At 37.7% G+C, this 22,271-nt stretch overlaps 1 protein-coding gene across 1 annotated transcript; it reads right to left on the bottom strand.

Moving 5' to 3' along the window:
* Nucleotides 1–8,881: 8,881 nt before the first annotated feature.
* Nucleotides 8,882–21,103, bottom strand: TRAM1 (translocation associated membrane protein 1). Its single transcript, XM_070940495.1, has 11 exons — nucleotides 20,826–21,103; nucleotides 18,371–18,434; nucleotides 16,753–16,874; nucleotides 16,502–16,618; nucleotides 15,656–15,714; nucleotides 15,281–15,365; nucleotides 14,236–14,306; nucleotides 13,077–13,181; nucleotides 12,314–12,457; nucleotides 10,602–10,759; nucleotides 8,882–9,087 (listed from the first exon to the last, which is right to left on the bottom strand). Exons 1-11 carry the CDS (start codon nucleotides 20,946–20,948, stop codon nucleotides 9,014–9,016), a joined length of 1,122 nt encoding a protein of 373 aa, XP_070796596.1. The 5' UTR covers nucleotides 20,949–21,103; the 3' UTR covers nucleotides 8,882–9,013.
* Between the last annotated feature and the right edge of the window lie 1,168 nt (nucleotides 21,104–22,271).

Raw genomic sequence — 22,271 nt, 5'->3', positions numbered from 1 at the left:
CTTAACTTCGGGCCAAAATTTATATATATTTTAAATGTTTTAATATTTGTATTCTATGTTTTTTATCTTGGCTGTACACTGCCCTGAGTCCTCAGGGAGAAGGGCGGTATATAAATTGGAAATTAAATTAAATTAAATTAAATTAAAATATACTTTTATTGGCAGCAATTCTGAAATAACCTTCTTCTGTGATGTTTGACTTCTCGGTTTAGCCTACAAACCTAGGGAAAACTGAAATTTCTGAGAAGTTCCCATTTAAATATTAACCAATGTCATGCTGCATACACTTTGTTGACCTAGTGCTGCCCCCTCCCTGCTGAAATAATCTGTGTTAACATTCTACCACTTGCCAGTCACACAGGAATTATCTTATTAAACAAATATTTATCCAATATTGTCGATGTATTTTTCCCAATTTTCTGTTAAGTATTCTGTAGTAGACTCCTTGGCTATAAATGACTCAAGTAAAACTCAACTTCTGCTCTTTGATTATTGCAATTTTGACCTGCCAGAGGGTCTTTTTTTTCTGTCTCTCTCCAGATTTTGGATGATTAACTTTGAATAGCATTTGTTATAGAATAATATAGTTGTCGTAAAATACATAACTTTATGCAGACACAGCAATAGGATTGGTCATAGATACAGACAATTCTGTCAGGCGAATTCAAATAGCAGAGTCCAAAATAACAAGCAGAAATGCGTTGCCCATGTGTACCTTAATGCTAATTATCATTAGAATACTAGTATGTTTAATAGGCAAAATGCTATATTTTAATATTTTGTTTATTTTCCTAACCATCTTTGGTTAGGAAAAATAAGCATTAAAGATAATGATTATCTTTTTAATTAAAGATAATTAAAAATGCTTATCTTGTTCTAACTTTAGTATTGATGATGTTCTGTTAACTGCCTAATCACAGTTATGAAATCAGAAGTTGGTGACAGGATCGTTAGGAATTCTAGGAATGAAACTGAACTCCACACATCTTAAAGCTTTCTCTCCTTTCCCTGAATGCACTATGTCCTATGGAAATGGGCAGAATTACAGCAGTGATAGCAGTGGGCAGAATCACAACTAAAAGTGATAGGGTACAGTTAACCCTTTTCTTCAGTTTCTCCATCCTCTGCTCCTTATGTTTCAACATTAAATTTCTCATCTCTTCTGTAAACGTCTATGGAGATTCTCAGTCATCCAGGTCATGGCTGTCCCAAACATGCTTTTTCAAGAGGCAACTGGACTTTCTGGTTTTTCTTTGAAGACATTTTGCTTTTCATCCAAGAAGCTTCCCTAGCTCTGCCTGGATGGATCCTTCCATTTACCATCATCCAGTCAGAGCTGAAGAAGCTTCTTGAATGAGAAGTGAAACATCTTCAAAGAAAAACCAGAAAGTCCAGTTGCCTCTTGAAAAAGTACCTTTGGAACAATTTCTTCTGTAACATTTGCCTCAGCATTGGAAGGAACAATAACTGCCATGTTTCTTTCTTTCACTTCATTGATTACCTTTATAGATAGTTCATTGAGTCCTGGAAGGCTCAAAATTCTCATAGGCCTTCAACTGTTAAAATTTACATAATATGAGAGTATAGACAGAAAGAACATTTTAACTTTTTGAAGGATCTATGTTTCATAGAAGCATGCTTTATGGAAACATATGAACTCAATTCACCAGCTATCAATAAATACTACAGTATGAGGCTGAGATGAAATCCTATTTATTATAGCCAAACAAGAATATTTTCAGCAAGGATAGAAAACATGGATGGCTGAGTTGGAGGCATTTGATTTAAGTTAACAAAGAAAAGTTTAAGTTTGTTTAGCCACAATTTCCAACAACCATTCCTTAGCTTGCTTCCTTTTAATGTTCTTATTGTATTCCTTCCTAGACATTTCGTAACATAGACTCCAGAGTAAGTAGTAACTTAACTTTGACAGATACTCTGTTCTTGATTTTTGTGCCTCATTGGCAGCAGCTGAAGAGAAGATGGTGAAAGTCACTGAAAATGGTAGTAGGAGGCAATGATGGAGAGCAGGGCAGCCAAAAGGGAAGAAATGGGGGAAACATAAGTAAATATTATTTACTGCAGTTGTGATTGCAATTTTGCAATCACAAATGTGGATGGACCTGAATTTTGATTGTGTGAATGCAGTTCCCCAACTACAATAGATGTAACTTTAAGGGCCAGCCATTACCATTTGTTCAGTATTGTTGTAACTTTGAATGGTCACTAAACAAATGGTTGTTAAGCAAGGACCATTTGTAAACATGTCATGAAAACTAGAAGGTTTGATAAAAGTCTGTCACTTCCAGCTGTCATTCTCCTGGGTGGAGTTCATTTTAGCATTCTAGCTTTTCCTACTGAGTTTCCTGGCCCCAGCATTCTGAAGTACAGTAGTCACATATCAAAAGTAGAACAGACTTCTACCTCCCAGTATTCTAGTGGAAGTGCAATCTTTCTCAAACAGTTGACATTTCTAATTAAAGCACTATAGTAATTGTGTCAATTAGTTCAAAAAAAAAAATGGAGAAATACCCTTTTCTATATGTTTGGCCCGATTATGGATTATTAATGTTTAACATAGAATATGAATGAAGCAAATGTTCATCAAGATAGAAAATTATTTCATTATTGAAAAAAATTAAAACAAAATATTATTTGCCTACATGAGACTCATATCAGAAAAAAATAGTATAAAATATTTGATTTATAAAACTTTGGGTGAAAAACATTATTTTACCAGATATCAAAAAAAGATGTTGAATTGTCTTGTATATTAACCCTCAACTAAAACCAGTGGTTGCATTGATTGACTGATCTCAGAAGGCGTCCTGCACTTCTTTATCTTATTGCCATGCTTCTCTACTCAGGAGCTAAAAGTCTTGCTTGGATTTCAGCCTCTTCTTGTCTCTGGGGAGACGATTAAAAAAGTGCTCTCTGCTAAAGGATTTCAGCTTGGTACCTGTTTTACACTGAAATCCTTTGGCAGGAACAGGCACAAAGGATTTTATTTTTTTGTCAGTCAGTCAGCCAGTCTATTTATTAAATCTCTGATGAAGGATTTCAGCTCCATGCAAGCTGGAATGAAGGATTTCTGTGCAAGTAGGTATGGAGTTGAAATCCTTTGGCAGGGAGCTCTTTCAACCAGCCCCCAGAACCAAGAGGGAGTCTTGGTAACCTTCCCTGCAGGCTTCTCCATTGACTCTTTGGGGAAGCCAGCAGAGAATATTGCAAATGGCAATCACAGAATTGTAGGATGCTTGGTAATAGATTGTAAGTGCAAACGTGTTGAAAAGCATTCAGATTGCAATCATAGAATGCGTGGGGGGCAGAGGGGGGTTGCTACATAATAAGGTTGGGATATAAATGAATAAATTTTGCAGCGGTTGGAAGTGTTTTACAGTACATAAAACACAGGCAGCAAAAAGCTTCAGGGAAGCCACTCAGGAGCCCGATAGACAAATTAAAGGAGGAATTTGACTGTGCCATTATTAGGGAGGAGGGGCCATCATTAATTTCTGAGGCCATCATTAATTTGAACCATCCTTAAACTGTTAACTGCCCTTCTCATTTTTACTTGTTTTCTTAATTTTTGTTATTTTAAAAACTTGTGTATGTGTGCGTGTATAAATTCTCTGAAGGACAATATAGTGACTATTGTACACTAATTAAAATGATCACTTGGTCAACTTTTAGCAACATATACCAATAATTCCCAGTTTTAAAACTATGGTTTAATAGTATCACGGTAACATAATCTTTCTTTAAAAAGGGCTGGTGATTTATTTGCTTTTGTCGCTGTCCCTTGTATATGACGGGACATCCCTATAGTGTATGCAATTGTATAACTGTGTACATCCCAAGCTTCAGGCTTAATTTAGCAACACCTTTGTTGCAGAAAAGAAAGCTCACATATGAAACAGGTTTCTTTGATCTGTCTATAGCAAAATGTAACCAAGTTCACAGGAGTGGCACCAGTTACCACAAAAGTTGATATTTTCTGATTATACTAGACAACGTTCCTAAATTAACGCATTTTATGCACTTAGCTGTTGTAAACCTGTGCCGATGGTCCCTTTTGTAGTTAGGAGTCATTTTCACTATAGTCAGCAAGCACAGTGGCTCTCAAATATCTGCATAATTAGGGATACATTTCATAAGTCAGACAGGTAAAACAATGCCGCAAATCCAGATTTTCAGGAGTTGCAACTTGCAGAACAGCTTCAACCTTCTTTGGCTCAAGTTTAAGTCCTTCAGCTGAGACATGTCCTGATATAGCAATTTCTTCAAGACCAAAGTGGTATTTGCTTTCATTTGGTTTAAGTTCTCTTTAATGGCATCTGCCAAAAACTCCTGTCAGTCTATGGCAGAGCTCTTGAACAGTTGCTGTATAGCTAACAACATCAACCATATGCCAACAAGAAGAGTCCTCAGGCTAAATTCTATTGCCTTTTGATAAGCTTCCAAAGTACTTGAGATAGGAAACAGTGAACTTTATAGAACCTCTCTTCATTACAATAGTTGTCAAATGGCAAGATTCTGCTGCCAATTTTATTTGCCAAAATATTGTGGAACATGTCCTTGGTTAACAACTGCCTTGTTTAGTGACCATTGAAAATTACAACAGTGCTGAAAAAGTAATTTTACAACTGGTCCTTGCACTTATAACCATTACACCATAATAATTGTAATATGGTTTGTAGTGTTGCTTTACAGAATATAAAGGTCAAGGGTACTTTTCAGCCAAATAATGGATCTTGATCTATATGAACATCAGCCATATTATTGTTCCAAGCAAACTGCACTACAAAATAACCCAAACATATGGGTGAATGGCTCTGTCTGAGAAAAAAAAATGCTGGCGACAATTTTATTCCCGATTTAAAAATACTGCATAAGACTGTTGCAAATAAATTTCTATACAATCCCACTATTAATCATGAATTTCTGTTGCTTCCCAAATATGCTGTTATTTTTTTTTCTTCAGCATTTATAAAAGAAACTCTTCTTCCTCCCCATCTTCCCTTTTTTGTTGCATTACAAAACTTACAAACTTTCTCCTTGAGAATGTTTATCACCTAGCTATGAAATTACTTCTTGATTTTTTTGTAACAAATGTAAGCTAACGGACTCATTTGCAACATAAATAGTGCTCACTGCATTCCATGACAATAATTCACAATATTACCACCTTTTGCTGATGGATACGATTAAATTAACAAGCCTACAGTTGCTATCAACCTGCTTCTAAACCCTTTTCAGATGGTCTGGTTATGATAAATGTTTTATCCAGTCAGATTTTACTGCTGCAGACATGTAGCATGCTGAGTTTTGGGCATGCATTTTCCCACAATATTTGGAGTTCTTTTTGTACATGTGGTTTTGGTTTTTGTACATCTGTTAAGTTTGTTTTCCCCCTTGTTTTGTATTTTATCCTTGGAGATAAATAACATTTTCAGACAGTGTGTGTCCAATCTTTCTCCTTTCCTAAATCTCTCCTTTTCCTCTCTGCCACAGTGTTTTCTAGGTCTTGTAATATTACAGTCTAATAAATTTTTAGTTAAATTTTCTTTTCTTAGTTTTAAAAGATGTGTTATTCTGATTATCTGCAGGAAAATACCGCCCCCCTCCCCCACAATGTAACTAAGCATTTGTCAACCCTGAAGCGAACGTGGCTGAAGCAATCTGTGTGGGTTGCCACAAGGCAGAAGAGGGGACAGGGAGGGAGGAATAGTTTACTGGGGCTTTGCAGTCAAAACAAAAAGTTTTCCGGTGGGAACCAAGGTCATTCCAACAGGTGGCTGAGAGAGGAGGAGTGAAGTAACCAAGCGACTGCCAGTACAATGTGACTGATGACTTGGGGGAAGGGGAAGACTTTCACCTTTTAATTAGGTGAAAACCACGGGAACATTCAGAGTCGGTTTTCACCAGTTGTGCCAATATGATGTATACAATAATAAACTGTTCTTTGAGGAATCTACCTGCCTCGGAGTTCTACTTTCAATGGGTGCATTACTTGGAATGCTGACAGCATTACCTTGCATGCCAAATATCTAAATCTATGTCAAATCTACCTTTCAGAGTTGGCATAAGGCTGAAATTTCACTTCAATGTCTGTTAAAGTTATGGCTTTGATACCGACTACCACATCAAAACCATTCACCATGTTCAAAGCTTTCCAAGTGTGACAGTTTCCTTATCGAGAAACAGAAGCCACTAGTTCCTTTAACGCTTTCTTAATCTCAGCTCAGCATGTAACTTTTTTAAACTTTTCCATTTCCGGGGGAAAAATATAGCACAGAGTGTGGCATAGAGTTAAAAAGAGAAATGTAATCTGTGGCTTTCATTTCTTTGCTATTTGTCTGAAAGAAAAAGCTGGACTATAAATATCCATCACTCTATTCCTTTTCAAAATAAACAACATCATGGTAAATACAGGAAAGAAGAAAGAAATATTAAGTAAAAGAAAGATCATAAAGAGAAACAAAAATATAGCTAAAATTAGCTCCACCTTATTCCACCTCCTCTTCCAAGTAGAAAAGGAAAGTTGAAACTACCTGGATACAAAGCTCACACATATCGCAAATCAGCAACATAATCCAATTATTCAAGGTAAGGACTTTTTCAAAAAATAGACACACCTAACTCCAACAACAGGAAAGTACTGCTGTCAAAGCCCTTTGTATCATGGTTACAAGGCAGGGAAATCTGGTTCAAAGGATTAGTATTGGATAAACAGACAGTAGTGTTAGAGAATAAACAGACAGAAGACAAACACTTCTAACAAGGGAATGCATTTTCAGCTGCTTAGAAAATTGAATATCCCAGACTCATATGATAAATGCACTACTGTTGTACAGAAAAAGGGAAGTTTGTGATTCTTCCTTATTTCCATAAAGACAGATTTTGTTTAGTTAGGTATCAAGCGATTTTTACTTATTTTAAGACAGCATGCCATTCTTTAGAAGAAAGGTTTTTGGGGACATATTTTGTCTTTTCTCCCCAAAATGATTCTAGTTAGATTGGATCTATTTTTATCATATTGATAACAATCAGTCATAATCCAGAGCAGAATTACAAGAAAAAGATAATTTTTAAGCATGTTTCAGAACTACTATACTACTGAATTCATATATTTTTCACACTTTCATTTAAGCAGCTACTTTTAAACTGTGAATCTGAAACTCATATAGATCTACTACATTCTATCCAATAGCTATTCCAAGAACTCAGCTTTTCTGTTAATCCTAATCCATAAAAAAGGTGGCAAAAACTGAAAAAAGTACCAGACAATAAGCTGTTTGGCTGCTTTAACCATTTGGAAGCTAGAAATATAAAACATAAATTAGTTGCAAAAAGGCTCTTCTTAGGCATTACTGGTGATTAGCTGGCTCCTATTGCTACCAGTTTTAAAAAAAAACTTTAAAATTTTGTTAATTGTACAATATAGAAAATTAGAAGCAATTTATAAATAATATAAATTTATCTAATTTGTAAATTTAGGATATCTGTGCCCAATATGCAGTAAGAACAATACTTTCTGGGCCAGCAAAAATATTTTCGAGTATAGCGTTATGAACTTCAAGTAAGCTGCCCACATTGCTCATTTACAATTGAGAGCAAAGATGTTTGAGGTTGCAAGTAGAAATGAATTCCTTTCATCAGCTTAGGAAGTAAAGTTATCATTTTGTTAGCCACTGCTATTTCTGTGTTCTGTCCTTTAATTATATCAGATATAATTACAAAAGCTGAGAAACAATCATCATAATATAACCTTTGTGGAATAGTAGCTTAAGTGTAGTCATGGGTCTAGAGAAACCCAAGTTCAGATCACAAACAGATCATAATACTCGTGAGATAACGTTGGGCCAGCTACATCACTAAGTGTGGTCTATCTTGAAGGGCTGTTGTAAGGAGCATATGAGATTTTGAAGTGCAATGAATTGAGCTCCAAAAGGACAGGCTAGATTTGAATATAATAACAAAATAAAAGACTCAATACTATTTTGAATTCCATACAAGTTGTATTTGATTTAACTAAATATTAATATTCATAGATTAGGATTGTGAATCTATGAACTCCATAAGGATGGTCAGCACCAATACATTATTGAAATTCAAAGAAAAAAAATGGCTGATTTCCAGAAAACTTCTTCCATTTCTTCCCTTAAAATCTCTCCTTCCACAAACTGCACTATTGAAGTGCTGTTACCTTGCAAAGGAATTTCAATAAGAGGATTTTTAGCAGTTTTCAGATCTTGTATAGATTTTAAAGGTGAGAGTAACAGCAGTCTGGTTCATCACCCATTTCCACCTTTAAACTTTGCAAAGTCTGAAAAATTCTGGCCATGTCATGGAATGTCTACTTACCACCTCCAACAAGCTGGGAGGTGGTAAGTTGTCACTGGCCTCAATGACTGGCCACCATTCAGTTACTTCCTAAACGACTTCTTACTAAATCCAGAATTACACAAGAGATTCCTAGATAAATGCATACACAGCAACATTTTAATCAGCCAACTGTGTGAGGGAATTTCTTGAATCAGTGTAGATATTATCTACAAAAAATTGATTGTTTTGGCAGTTTACAAATTCTGTTCCAAGCTGTATTTCAAAATACAAACCTAAATATAAGAGAATGCCTAAAAAAATAGTACAACTTTAACCTTGATTTAACTTCTCCTTTAAAACAAAAATGTCCTAACATCATATTCAGATGGATTAAATTCAACCACTATAAAACTATAAGGAATGTCAGACTGTATTACTGTACTGGTTTTAGAAGTGAATTTTCATTAATACCCAAAAAGATTTTTATGGCTATTAAAAATAAATTGGCCTTTTTCATTTAAATATTTAAAAGGTTGCACAAAACGTTCTGATATCAGTAATCAAAAAGGCATTAATTTTATTATATTTTTTTGTTAACAGTAGGAACTATGGTGCTGAAGGACCTTCCAAGTAAAAAGCAGTTCTCTTTGGGGATATTAGTCAATTAATTTAATAAAGTTCTGTTTTAAGACGATTTTTCTTTTCTGTTGCGAGGCGAGTCTGCTCCATTTGAGGTTAATGTTCCATTGATTCCATTTTCTAAAAATAAAAAAAACCAAACATAATAATTAACTCTTTTCTCTGGATTCCAAGCCCATACATTATGAAGATTTAAAACATCTTAATAGAGAACTTTAAAATTAATTCAGGGGAAGAAGCTTCAAGCACATCATAAATCAGAATGTTTCTCGCAGATGTTTTAACAGTATAATGACCAGAGATTTCTACCGGCCCATTTTAAAATGGTATTCATTTTCGCCTCTAACAAAAAATGACTGAATCACTTTCAACCACTTTAGAACATTAGGGAAAGGGAGGAAGCAGATCGTTCTGGAAAATACAGCTCATCAGTTTTCTCCCTCTATGTGGTAACATTCTCTCAGCAATTGTGCCGAAGATATGCAGGGCCATCACTCATATTTTCTGAGATAGCAATGCATTTTTTCTTCTCTGACCCTGTATTCTATTCTAGATTTCACTTAAAAAACTTAATAGTTTTGCCCAAGTTTGCTCCTCTCTTACCCTTTTCTTCATTCCCCAGGCCAAATATGTAACAAGATAGGCCAAGCCATCTACTTGTACTCTGGAGAAATAAGTATAATAGTCCATTTGTGAGCTGCCTGGGAAATACGGATAGTCTTTGGGTTATGATGGCAACTGGGATTGGAATTTCCATCATTAAGAGATGCAGGCGTAAAGTGTGACATTCAGGTGATCACACTGTTTACTGCTGGCAATCTTGGCAGTGCTGGTTGCCATCATAACTCCAGAATCATGTGGGTTGTTAAGTGAGGACCTGACATGACGACAACATGGGCAGGAATTCCAGGCAAGCAGGCTGATGTTTGTATGTGTGAGGAAGATGTGTGTGTGTGGTGGTGCTGCATGTTGGCCCTTTGGAACGAGAGTAAGCGCTATGGGGTGAGTGCCAGTAGTGGGTTCCACTTACTTGCTACTGGTTCAGAACCGGGAGCGTGTGTGCGCGTGCGTGCGCGTGCGTGCTTGCTTTGCTCACAGCGCTACTGCAAATGCGCAGAGCGTCTAAGATGGTGTCCGGGCAGGTGGGCAGAACCTCCCACTGCCGCCACTACCGGTTCGCCCAAAGTGGGGTGAACCAGTAGAAACCCACCACTGGTGGGTGCTATGGAGAGCTAGTGAGAGACTTCCAACCTCCTGCTGGCTTTCCAATTGACTTGTGGGAAGTCAGCAGGTAATTTTGCCAATGGTGACTATATACCTGCAAGACACTGCAACCATTGTAATTGCAAGCCAGTTGCCCAGTATTCATTCACATGACCCACAGGAATGATGCAATGGCCACAACTTTGCACACTGGGTTGTTCAGCGAAATTGTTCTCTTTGAACAGTCACTGAATGAATTTTAGTAACCCAAGAATTGCCTGTACTAGATGCCCAATGAAGTGTTGCAGATTTATATTAGAGAACTTGTTATCAGATTAAACCACATCATTTAGTTTCCTACTTGTGCAAAGCAACTACTTCCTTTTTGTACTTCTGCCAAAAGTATACAGAAATCTAATTAAAGCACTAACCTCTTTCTTTTTTCGATGGCTTGCCTTTTGTTGTCATAAACTTCTTTTTCATTGGTTGAGGAGGGGAAGAATGTTCTCTCCACCTTCTTAATTGGAAATTAATGAATTTCCACATCATAAAGGCCTGTGTTAAACAGATTGATGCCAGCACACTGATTCTATAAAGACCAGATACAGAATATTAGCATTCCTGATGATCCAGAGATGGAAAGTATTAGAAAAACTGTTTCTTTTAGGAAGATGTTTCTTAAAGGCCACTAATTAATATTTAATTTGCTTGTCACCAGTGCAAACAATTTGGTATATTGGTGGACTACCAAAAGGAAGATCATAAATAGCAATATATATATTAGAAAATGCAAGTTCATGTTTCTATGCAGCAACTAAATTAGGATGCTATGGATCAGAAGATGAGATATAATAGTTTAACCTGGGGCACATCTGTCTTGCATTCTGAAGACCATTTTTACTATATCTTCTGAAAGAGATCAAACCATATGGCTAGATAAATGCCAGCACAATATCTGAAGAATAGAAAATATTGTGATAGCATGCTTCCAAGAACTGCAAATACAGTCAGAGTCTTCTGTAATAAAAAATAAACACGGTTATTCTGAAAGTGTGCATCAAGCTTCTTGCTGTTATTTCTCCTCTTCTTCCTTTTTGTACTTTCTAATTATCAGACAGCACTAAGCAGTCACTTTCACTCTACCATCAAACTGTAATTAAAACGTAACATTGGAAAAAAAAATCAAAGTAAATTTAGTGCCAGGTTTTATATACAGGATTAAGAAATGTGAGGCTCTCAGCCTAATTTCAGATTTTTTTTGTTAAAAATACAGATACAGAACCTAGGAAGAGCTGGTGCCTCTGGGAAAGTTGTTAAAGGGAAAACAGAATATGCTAAAAGAATGTATTTTCACCCTGACTCTTAACTTTGGTGCCATTCACTATTAAATATTTTGGTAACCATGAACTTGCAAGTGACCCTTGATTTACCACAATAATTTGTCATTAAGTGGTGCAGTGACAGGATTGCCCCCAATTTTATAACTTTTGTTGCTTTGGTCATTGAGCAACTTAACCATGGTAATTAAGTGAGAAATTACATGACTCTGACTTGTGACCATCTGCTGCTTTCCCATGGACTTTGCTTTGAAACCAGCTGGGAAGGTTGCAAATGGTGATCATGAGACTGCACGATGCTGCAAGTGTTATTAACCGGCTTCCAAGCACTCAGATTGCAATCAAGTGACTGCAGGAGTTCAGTGATGATTGTTAAGTGAGAAGATCAGTCTTATCGCAACTTTGAATAGTCGTTAAACAAACCATCACAAGTCAAGGACTATCTGTATCTTATAATTATTATCTTATTTATTCTAATTCAAAACAGATGACACAATTAGCAAGCATCGGCTAATTTGGAACATTAGAATTTAGTTTTCCCTCCCCTGAAAATGATTCAAGCAAGCCCAGGTTAGGAAAATTATGATTTTAAAGCATCATAAAAATGACAAAAGAATTTGCAAAATATAGTAAAAGGTATTTTAAATATTCATTTTCTTTCTTCTAATAATATACCCAATATTCCTAATAAAGACTTTCTCAACAGCTTTCTCAAGCAATTAGTTCAAGACAAATCTCTTTGAAAATAATGTTTAACTATTATGTTTTAATATCATATGGTCCAAGAACACATATCTGTGTTATACCTGATTGGTAGCACATTAAAGTTTCCAGTACTAAAATCCAAAGTTTGATTCTCTGCTCTAGTAAGGCCAAATCCAACAGTAAGGACAGACAGAATTAAGGTCAGGAGTCTTCCCAAAACAAAAAGAACAGCCCACAATGTAAACCTAGCAAAAAGAAATAAGAGATATGTGATTTATCAAAATTCATTCACCAATTGTGTTATTCACATCTTCAATTTCAGATATTTATACGCATTATGTACTAAGTTTTCTGGGCGAATAATTCTGCCTGCTAAGAAAAAACATTTTTGAAACGTTATCAGGAAAGATTCTTCTGTATATGATACTATTGAGCTCTGGCAGGGATTTGATACAACATTGCTATCCCCCACTGATAAATAAGGCACAAGAAATCTTCTGGAAAGGCTATTGTGTACTCTTCAGTTGAAGGATATATTCTATGCAAATATTCCTAGGTATGGACAAATCAAGACCATCCTTTAAAATGAACAAATTTGAACTCCTTGCATGTAAATAATATACCAATTGTGTTTAATTCTATTTTGAATAAAAAGCTCATATAAGCACAGCTACTAATATATGACAAACAGCATACATCTTTGATTTATCTAAAAAGTAGGTAATATTCACTGTATTGTTATATACAATATATGTATGTATTTATGCATGCAGCAAGTATTAACTAAATATGAACAATTTTTCTATACAACATTTATAATGTGAGAGATAGTATATGTGAGATGTGACAAGTAGAAGCACGTACCCTTTCTGGTGTTTTTCATCACTGAAGTAAAAAAGTCTGGAGATATGGAACAGAAACTCCACAAAGTAATGTAACACAAGAAGAACAAGACCAAGATGGGTCAAACTATAAAAAAAGAAAAAGAATACACCAGATGTTAATTGCCAAAGAAACAAAAGACCTTTAGAACTACTACCACCAATAGCCTCCCACCGGCCGGTACTCTCTCATAGAGAGGGGCTCCTTCAGGTGCCGTTGGCCAAACAATGTCGACTGGTGGCCACCAGGGGGAGAGCCTTCTCTGTGGGGGCACCTACTATCTGGAACGAGCTCCCCCTGGAGATATGGAGGATCCGGATCTGCGCACCTTCTGCCGTGCTCTAAAGACCTTTTTATTTCACCAGGCGGGCCTGGCCTAACTTTCTCCTTTTTAAACATTTTTAATATTTTTTAATATTTTTAATATTCAAAGTTTAAATTTGTTTTAAATTAATTGGGGTTTTAAATCTGTCTGGGCCGAACTATTTAATTCAATTTTATCTCTGCTTTTTAAATTTTGTATGTATGTATTTTATTGTTGGCTGTTCACCGCCCTGAGTCCTTCGGGAGTAGGGCGGTATAAAAATCAAATAAAAGTAAAAGTAAAGTAAAGTAAAGAACTGTTTGTCATAAAAGTGGATTTTGAGAACATTTGGTACATCTAGGATAGAATACCAACCTCAAATTCTCAACACAACTAAAGGATGGCAACTGGTGTTGTCTCATCTTTCCTTTGAGTTGTGTAAAGAACAATATACATCTATTTGCATGGTAGGGAAGACAGCAGATTCCACGAATGAGTAGCTGCCAAGTTCTCTCTTTCTAGAGACCTTTGCTATTGCCATGCTATCTAATAAAATGTGGGATGGAAACCTTCTAATCATTGGTACATGTTGAAAATTGATATGCACTTAAATTGTACATATAAAATTTGTACATAAAAAATTGTACATAAAATTGATATGTACAATTGATATAGCTTAATTTGGCTTCTAAACTATGCTGCAGGAAATATTGCAACATGATCTTTAAAGCATCATTGGAGGCACAATTTTTTAAAACTTTATTTATTACAAATGATTGGACTGTATCGTACAAATTACCGGACTCCCTCCCCCAGCAAAATAACAATGCCACTCACTTTAACAGATAAGCTCCAGTGATATGGAAAAGATATAGTCCAATGTAAACAAGCTGGCGAGGAATGTCTTCCTATGAAAGAGATGCAAGCTTATGAATGCTCCAAGAATTTTTATCATATTCAATTAGCTTTCATAATTGTGTTTCTTATCTATATCCCTCTCCAACTGTCAGCCCCAAAGGTTGCAGAATATGCTGTTTCGGAATTATAGGAATTGTTGGCCATTATCTAAGAATACTTAGAAAAAATATTAAACTCATTAATTTACTGCAAAATTGTCTGATCAATAAATCCTCTTTTTCTTGCTTACTTTTGTTTTTAATGGAAAATACCATACATGTTAATGATATAAAACACTTAACTATTCTATTAGTGCCTAAAAATATTGTTTAATTTATGTAGTGATTTTAAAAAAGGACACTATGACAGGGTATATAACATGCTACGCTGTAACAGTTTATTTATTCATGTCTCGGTGTACTGTATGAAATCCGCCAAAAAGCTTTATTAAAATAAATGATGATATCGCTCAGGATATCATCAGAAGTTCCAGGATAGGTAGATTTATAACTTCAGTTCCATACTGTAGCAGCTCTTGTCACAACAGTCCAAAACTGAATATGGGGCATATTTGAGGGTGGGGAAGAGACATAATGTTAAACCACAATCTTAGAAGAAGAAATTATGGAAGGTTCATTTCTTGGTTCTTTAAAACTAATCAAGAAGTTGTTTCTCAATTTGAGAAGCTGCTCGAACTGGTTGCAAAAGCAGGGAAAAGAGAGACAGATTTGGACTGGCTGGAAGAGGAAGCAAAGCCTTCCATATATGCAAGTGGGACAAGAGCACAAGAGCCTGAAGTTACAAATCTAAACCTTACATTCTCTCTGACATTTTTTTCAGATTATGCGCAAATTCCATTTCAAAGGTACATTTCTTTGAAAATCCCATAGACAAAATTCTGCTTGTTGGCTAGATAACCATATGTATTATTTATGCATTTAATTTGTAAGCTTGTGGACAAGGTATTTATTAGATGCAATCTTACTTTTTTTATCTTCTGAAAATAGAATTCTGGAAAGGCATGAAACCAGTATGCCATCTGTGAGATATAAAAGAACTTCATTTGAAACCTGCAGAATACAACATGTACAAATCAAAATTAAAATGTACTGATTATTTCATATAAAAACCTTTATTGGGCTAAGTTTTTACAATGGAGTAATATTTGAAATTTTTTGGAGCACATAAAAACTAATGACATAAGATTACTGTAGATGCATTGCTAATAAAATAACTTGTTATTTGCCTGAAAATACTATATATCTTTATACATAATTAAGTAGATGATTATTTTAATAACTACAAAAGTCAGGTGGGATAGAAGAAATTATTAATTAAATTCTTAATTAAAAAAACTCACGGCATTGATGTGTGTGGGTAGTCTCTCCAGAGTGATGTTGGATCTGATACATAGTTTTCCTGAAAATAAGACACAGGAAATATTAATCCAATGCCCTGTGAAGTTGCTTAACCTCTTTCTAAGCATGGCCGATAGCATGGAAGGCTGACATAGAAATCTGAGTTAAATGAATTAGCAAGCCTCAAACTGAACTGTGATTCCTCATTTTAAACAAAGTGCTTCTAAATTCAAGAAAGAGAAGCAACAGTTTTATGTGAACTACATAGAGCTCAAATTAATGCCAGATACATATAAGGCAACTTCAACAAAATGTGAACTCCTTGTTGTACCATAAAAACTATCTGAGAGCCTTTCCTAGCCATAAATGTATCTTGGATGGCAAGTCGTCGTTAACAAATAAGTTGATAAACTTATACACCCCAACTACAACCCCCACTTAATAATTTCATTTAGCAGCATATTATATATATATTTTTTGCATTCTAAGTGTATCATTTTAAACTTCGGTATCTACCGCCCCAGGAAAGTATTGCTCTTTCTTGGATCTTTTCACTTATATACTGCAGCCAATAAGAGCAGCCATTATTAGTATATTATTTATCTTTGACTTTCCCATCAAGCAATAAAATGAATGGCACTATCTGTGTACTTACAATTTTTCTGGAAAACCTAACACTGATACTTTGAGCATTCCATTACGATAAAACAGTACTAATGACTCAAAAGGGAATTATAAAGAAAATGAAAAACATTTTTGATGTGGTGACTATTTTCAAGGCAACATAATTGTGTGATCATAGTCAACTGTTTTACTCCCCATTATATATCTTCCTCTGACTTACTCACCGACACAAGGATGCTTGTTCCCCAGACGCAAGAGAAAAGGTAAAATGCACTGAGTTGTCCAGATTCATTGAATTTACTGTGTTTTGTTTTGGAAAAATGCATTCGCCTGTTAATTTTCTAAAGAAAAAAGTTATCTCATTATTGATAGTTAAGATAGTAAGTTACTTGTCATATATATCAAACGTCCATAATGCAATCAATCAACTTCTACTGTAGTAGTGCCCGTTATTATTCTAACAAACAGTACTTACATCTAACACATATTCTTGAATAACAGCATGTATGATTATTGCCACTAGCATGTAGAAGAAAACAGTAGCCAGATCTTTGATACCATAATGATATAATGTCACTGTTTCTGTAGGCTGGTTTTCTGAGAGGAAAAAAGAACAATATTTAAGAATGCATTTGTTTTAACCAGCCTCATCCAATTTATATCAGGAATAAAAACATATATTTTGTTTCTATATTCCAAGCCAGTACAAACCAGTAGTAGTACAGGAAGAACAACCCTGGTAACAGTTTAAAATATTGTCATTGATCAGATTTTTACTATCTTCCTGTCCAAATTTTAAATTCAAAAGTTCATTAGCAAACAAATAGATTTAATTTAAGCTATGATTCCTAAACTGTGATCTGCAGATCACTGCTGGTTCATAGGGATTTCCAAGTTGATTTGCTAATGCCTGTCCTCTGCCTTAGCTCTGCCCTTCTCTTTTCATTGGCAATTAGCTGGCTGGCTGACCATTGATGCAAGAGAGAGGCTGAATGAAAGCAGAAAGTAGGCTCTGGTTTGGCCAGCTGGCTGATGGTGCACTTAACCAACCAGGTCTCTAACAGTCAGTTGTCCAGAGTCTGCTCACCTCTTAGCTCAAGTAAACAAGTAAGCTCTTCATTTTGACATACTTTTTTTTTTATAAAAAAGTTAATTTAAAAAGTTCTTTTAAAATGGAGGACATGACTATATTATAAACAAATTCATCATGGGATTTCTTTTAACATGAGAAGAAGGGAAGGCTATGTCTTCTCGGAACATTTAGTGGTTTGTGTTATAGAAAGTTCAAGCAATACTCCTTTAGAGGATGCAAAGCAGATGCCAAGCCATAGTTTCATACTATGTAAACAAGCTTTGTAAGATTTATTTCCTCTTTTAGAAAACTGATTCCTTTCTAGATTTGCAGTATGCAAAGATATGTCATTTTGTTAGAACTCACAAAGATTTGCTTGTACATTAAATGCAAGTCAAAATTAGAAACTTGGATCAAATTGTGACACTGGGCTTTTATATTGTGTCTGTCTGTCTGACTGTGGATCTAACTATCATCTATCTTTCTATTATCTATCTAATTTATTGGCTGCCCATCTTACCATAAGGTAAAGAATACAGACAAATCATATTTTATTGTTTTGATGAAAGAACTACCATGTTTTCCCGAAAATAAGACCCTGTCTTAATATTTTTTTGAACCGTGAAATAAGTGCTTGGCCTTATTGCCATGCACTCAAAGCCCAACTGGGCTTATTATCAGGGGATGCCTTATTTTGGGGGAAACAGGGTAATTGATTTTCTACAAACCAAGAAAAAGATGAAATCTCCCTCCATGAGAGGAAGAATGAGCAAAGACTGAAAGAATCCAAATCTCAGAGCCTTTCAAACAGCACTGATTCAGAATTGAACCAGTATGATTATATATCTAAACCACTTCTGTGGTCTCAAGCCACAACTGGAGCAGCTTTATTAACACCCACTAAACATTCCTGCTGGTGCTTCTGTATGTCATTCACACTTGGTTATCATTCAAGATACAATATGTTCCTGGTGTACAATAATATTGCATACAAATACCCAAACATTTAGTAGAAGATTACCTGTAACAGGAATGGTAATATTGTACTGAAGTGTAACAAAGACAACAGCTGCTTTGGCTGTAACCTGCAATAAAACAATTTGTCTGAATAAAACTGTGATTGCACGGTAAATCATAGGAGCATCTACATTCTTTCATATATCTGAAAAAATACATTGAACAAACTGAAAAATAATGAACCAGGCCGAGTCAAAAATAAAGGATAACTGGCTAATTGCAAATAAGCATTGTGGCAATTTTTTGGGGTTGCTTGCTATTGTTTGTTTGTTTGAAGCTCAATGGGAAGAACTGAATATAAACTTCCTTGGCCAGTTACCTGGAAGGAACTATATCTACAGCATGGCAAATGAGTTATAAAATACAGCTGTGTCCAAATAATTGTATTGTATTAATGGTAATGCTGCTATCAAATTATTATTTTTAACCACAAAAGCCTTATAGCAGTCATTAGCCAATTAGAAATTTAATCAGGACAAACCTATTAGGAAATCACAGATTGGCAAAATAATACTGAACAGACTTCATCTTCTGCAATCTCTTCTTCATATGATGAAGAACTAAATTAGTATTACACTGATTAAATACATTTTACACAGTGGTGGCTGAGTTCATAGTGAACCATCATTGATTTAAGAATGGGTTACTCAATCCAATTTCCTGGCTTTGCACAACACTGAACCCTGCATTAACGATACCGGTTGCATTCAGGAAAAAAAAAATCTGAATGGAAAGCCAATCCATAATCCACAGGATATTCAGCCTACGAAGTTTGGGACTTCAGCCAATGTTTATTCAGCACAGGACTGAATATTCTTCCTTGGAATTCTCATTTCACACCTTTCAAGAAGGCAATGATTTCCTCCATGGTAAAAGCGATCAGAACTAGAAAGGGGAAAGTTACGCCATTTAAATGCTTTATTATCTTCTGGAGCAAATTTTCTAACAGCGGGCGAAGCTCCGAAGCTTTTGTGTCCCCCCCCCCCCTCGAAAAGCAAGCTATGGAACTGGGGGCATGCTGCAGCCCTTCTTCCGGTACCCGTTTCTACACTCCAGCTGTAACAGGCAAAACTGGATACGTGTCACACCATCCTCAGGGGCGTGAACCAACCCCGCCCCTTCGGATGTGCATCGCGGACGGCTCTCTTGTACACGTCACCAGCCATTTCACCTTTTCCGAAGCGGAGGGGAGGAGTCGCTTGCCGCAACGCCCCATGGGGTTTGTAGTTCGTCGGCTGCACACAAAAGGCAGCGCGTCTTCTCTCTCTCGCTCCCCCCCCCCCCGGTCTCCTCCTCCCTCCAGCTTCGGCAATGGGAGACGCCTCGCCTTCCAGCCTCCCCCCCTCTTTCGCCCCAACCCTTGCCGGCCCTTCCCGCCCCGAAATCGCAGAGGCGGCCAACTCCCCCCCCCGCCCCGCCATCGAGTGCCACGTAACCTATCCGAGACCAGGAACTCCCGCGCTGGAACGAAGCGTGCGGGGCACAGCTCCTTTTCCCAAAACATGCAACTCTCTCTCTCTCTCCCCTGCCAGTTTCGGTCAGCTCAGCATCGCTGCTGCTGCATAGGCTTGCCTCCAAACCCGTTCGATCCATAATTGATTTCCCAGGAAAGGGGCGTAAAATACAAACGAGTGCAAAACGGGCTTTCGGCGTAGTATTTAAACCCCGGTTGCGCCAGGACACTGCAGGTGCCCGAAAAAGCTCCACTGAGACGGGCGACAGAGCTGCAGTGGGTGGGATTGGAGTGGACCCTCTTGGACGAGAGTCTAACGGTCTGATGAACCAACAGGGACAAGGACCCGACCGGCCGTACCCGTGGAGAAGGGACCGCTGCTCCCGCCGGCAGGTGGTTGCACCTTTTGAGTTTGCTAGTTGGCATCACCTCGCTAGCTGTCATTACTATGTACAGCCCTACCTGCCCCCTTCTTTTCAGACAAGAGCAGGCAATAATAGGAGGAACGACCGAGATGACCAGCTATGAGTCGGAGGACAGACCCTTCCACATGGGAGTCACAGAGTAGGACCCGATCGCCGCTTGCTTGTTATTTTCCTCTTCCTCTATACTAGCGACCTGGTAGTTTCGACAAAGATTTGCGAGCAAAAGACGATCGCCTTCCTCCTCCTCCTCCTCCTAATCAGCCAAGCAGTTAGTGGTACGGGGAGGGGAGGGGAGGGATCCATATGTTCACAGGGTATCTGGGTATCTTTAACACGTACACGGATTCAGGCACTGCATTTACCCCACCCCGGCAACGGCAGGAGAAGCGGCAACCGAGGCATTGAAAGACTCACGCCCTGCGACTAGAAGTCAGTTCTGGCTTTCCTGGTGTTAATGATCCCCATTCGGTGCCCCCTGGTCGGAAACATCTTCCCCGCTAACCTCCGCCCGGCCCTTGCTATCGGGTGTCCGGCAGCCTCGCTGAGGTCTTGCAGCGCCTTTGCCTTCTCCCGCCTCTCACCTCGAACATGAGCCCCAGCAGGAAGACCATGGCCATGCAGGAGACGATGTCCGCGTGATTCTGCACGACGAACTCATGGCTGAGCACCGGAGGGTTCTTGTTCGTCTTCTTGCGGATCGCCATGGCGAGACCCTCCTCGGCCCCTGCTCGGTGGCCTCTCCCTCCGTCCCCTCGCGTGTCTGCTGCGGGGCCCGAAAAGAAGAAAGCTCCGCCAGCCGCTCCGCCCAACTTCGCCTCCGCCTTTTCAGGCGACTCTCTAGCTCCAGCGTCGGGCAAAAAACCGCCACTCGTCGTTTCCTGCCCCTCAACTCCGAACGGAGGGACCTCGCTCCCTGTGGGTAAGTCGCAGGGAATGTCCGACAGCACCCCCTTTCGGATAGGCGGACCCAAATCCGGAACGCGCACCTGATTGGCTGTGGCAAAGACTTGAAGAGGCAGCTGAGACAGCTTGGAGGCGTAAAGGGTAGAGAAAGTGGGTGGTCCTTCGCCCAGCCCGCTCGCGCGTCACTTCAACGTTCAGGAGGATCGTTAGCCAATCACAAAAAAGCTGTCCTGCGGAGAAGCGCGCGCCTCCGGAGTGGTTTTGATCGCAGTTGTCTGCTGAAGCTGCAGTTTCCGCCCCCCCCCCCCCCGTTGTCATTCACCAGTTGGGTGCTGTCCAAACAGGAATTCTAGACCGTTGATTTTTGAGAGTTGTAGTCTGAACACCATCTAGAGGAATCCGGCTCTAATATTCATCTAACACAATTTGTTCTTCTCTTTTCCTTTTATTAAGGAGGAGGTTTTACAACTACAAATGCCTACAGTTATTATGTTAACTTCTTGTCGACTTGCAATTGTTTGAAAGTGAGTCTTACTTACTGTATTTCAAATAAAAATCCCAGCCTTTTACTTTGGGCTTCAGAAAATATGCAAAAAGTCATTGCAGAGATGACTATCATTGGAAAGTAAATATTGTTAAGATCCAGGATGAGAATTAAATCTCATTTGTATGGGAATCCAACTGAAAACACATGAGTAGACTCGTCTAGCATTCTTACTGTGCAAAAGTTTAAACTTAGTTTAAACTGTGAAAAGTTTAAACAAAGTTTAAACTGTGAAGCAAAACAGTTTGGGCTTATTCAGTTTTCCAGCAGAGGCCCAACTTGAAAGGAGCTTTATAGTAGCTTTCATTGCTCTCGAAATGTGGACTTTGATCTGCAGAATTTTCCATAGTAACTACTAGCTTGGGAGCTAATGTGTACATATTTGGAGAACTCTCTGATTAGGGGAGGTGATTTTAGAGGACAAACTTTGACGTTTTCCACTCACCTTTTCTCTGTATCTCTTCCTTGCTTGTTCTTTCTTTCAGATTATAAGCAATGATCTATTTTGGAAGTTGCACTCCAATAGCAGGTCAGGATAATCTAGCACAGGGAGACTCATCTTATAGCAATGTCTGATAGT

The sequence above is a fragment of the Pituophis catenifer genome, unplaced genomic scaffold (genome assembly GCF_029215685.1).
Source record: "Pituophis catenifer annectens isolate HBS135680 unplaced genomic scaffold, rPitCat1.0.hap2 SCAF_3, whole genome shotgun sequence".
Taxonomy (NCBI): domain Eukaryota; kingdom Metazoa; phylum Chordata; class Lepidosauria; order Squamata; family Colubridae; genus Pituophis; species Pituophis catenifer.
This window is presented reverse-complemented; position numbering and strand designations above follow the sequence as displayed.

What these genes read in the sequence shown, in the direction of transcription:
- TRAM1 (XM_070940495.1), bottom strand. Translation starts at nt 20,948, where the DNA reads ATGGCGATCCGCAAGAAGACGAACAAGAACCCTCCGGTGCTCAGCCAT. An exon ending in TTCAAGAATATGTGTTAGAT is followed by an intron (nt 16,619 to 16,752) that starts GTAAGTACTGTT and finishes TTTTTTCTTTAG; the next exon opens with AAAATTAACAGGCGAATGCA. An exon ending in TACCCACACACATCAATGCC is followed by an intron (nt 15,366 to 15,655) that starts GTGAGTTTTTTT and finishes TGTATTCTGCAG; the next exon opens with GTTTCAAATGAAGTTCTTTT.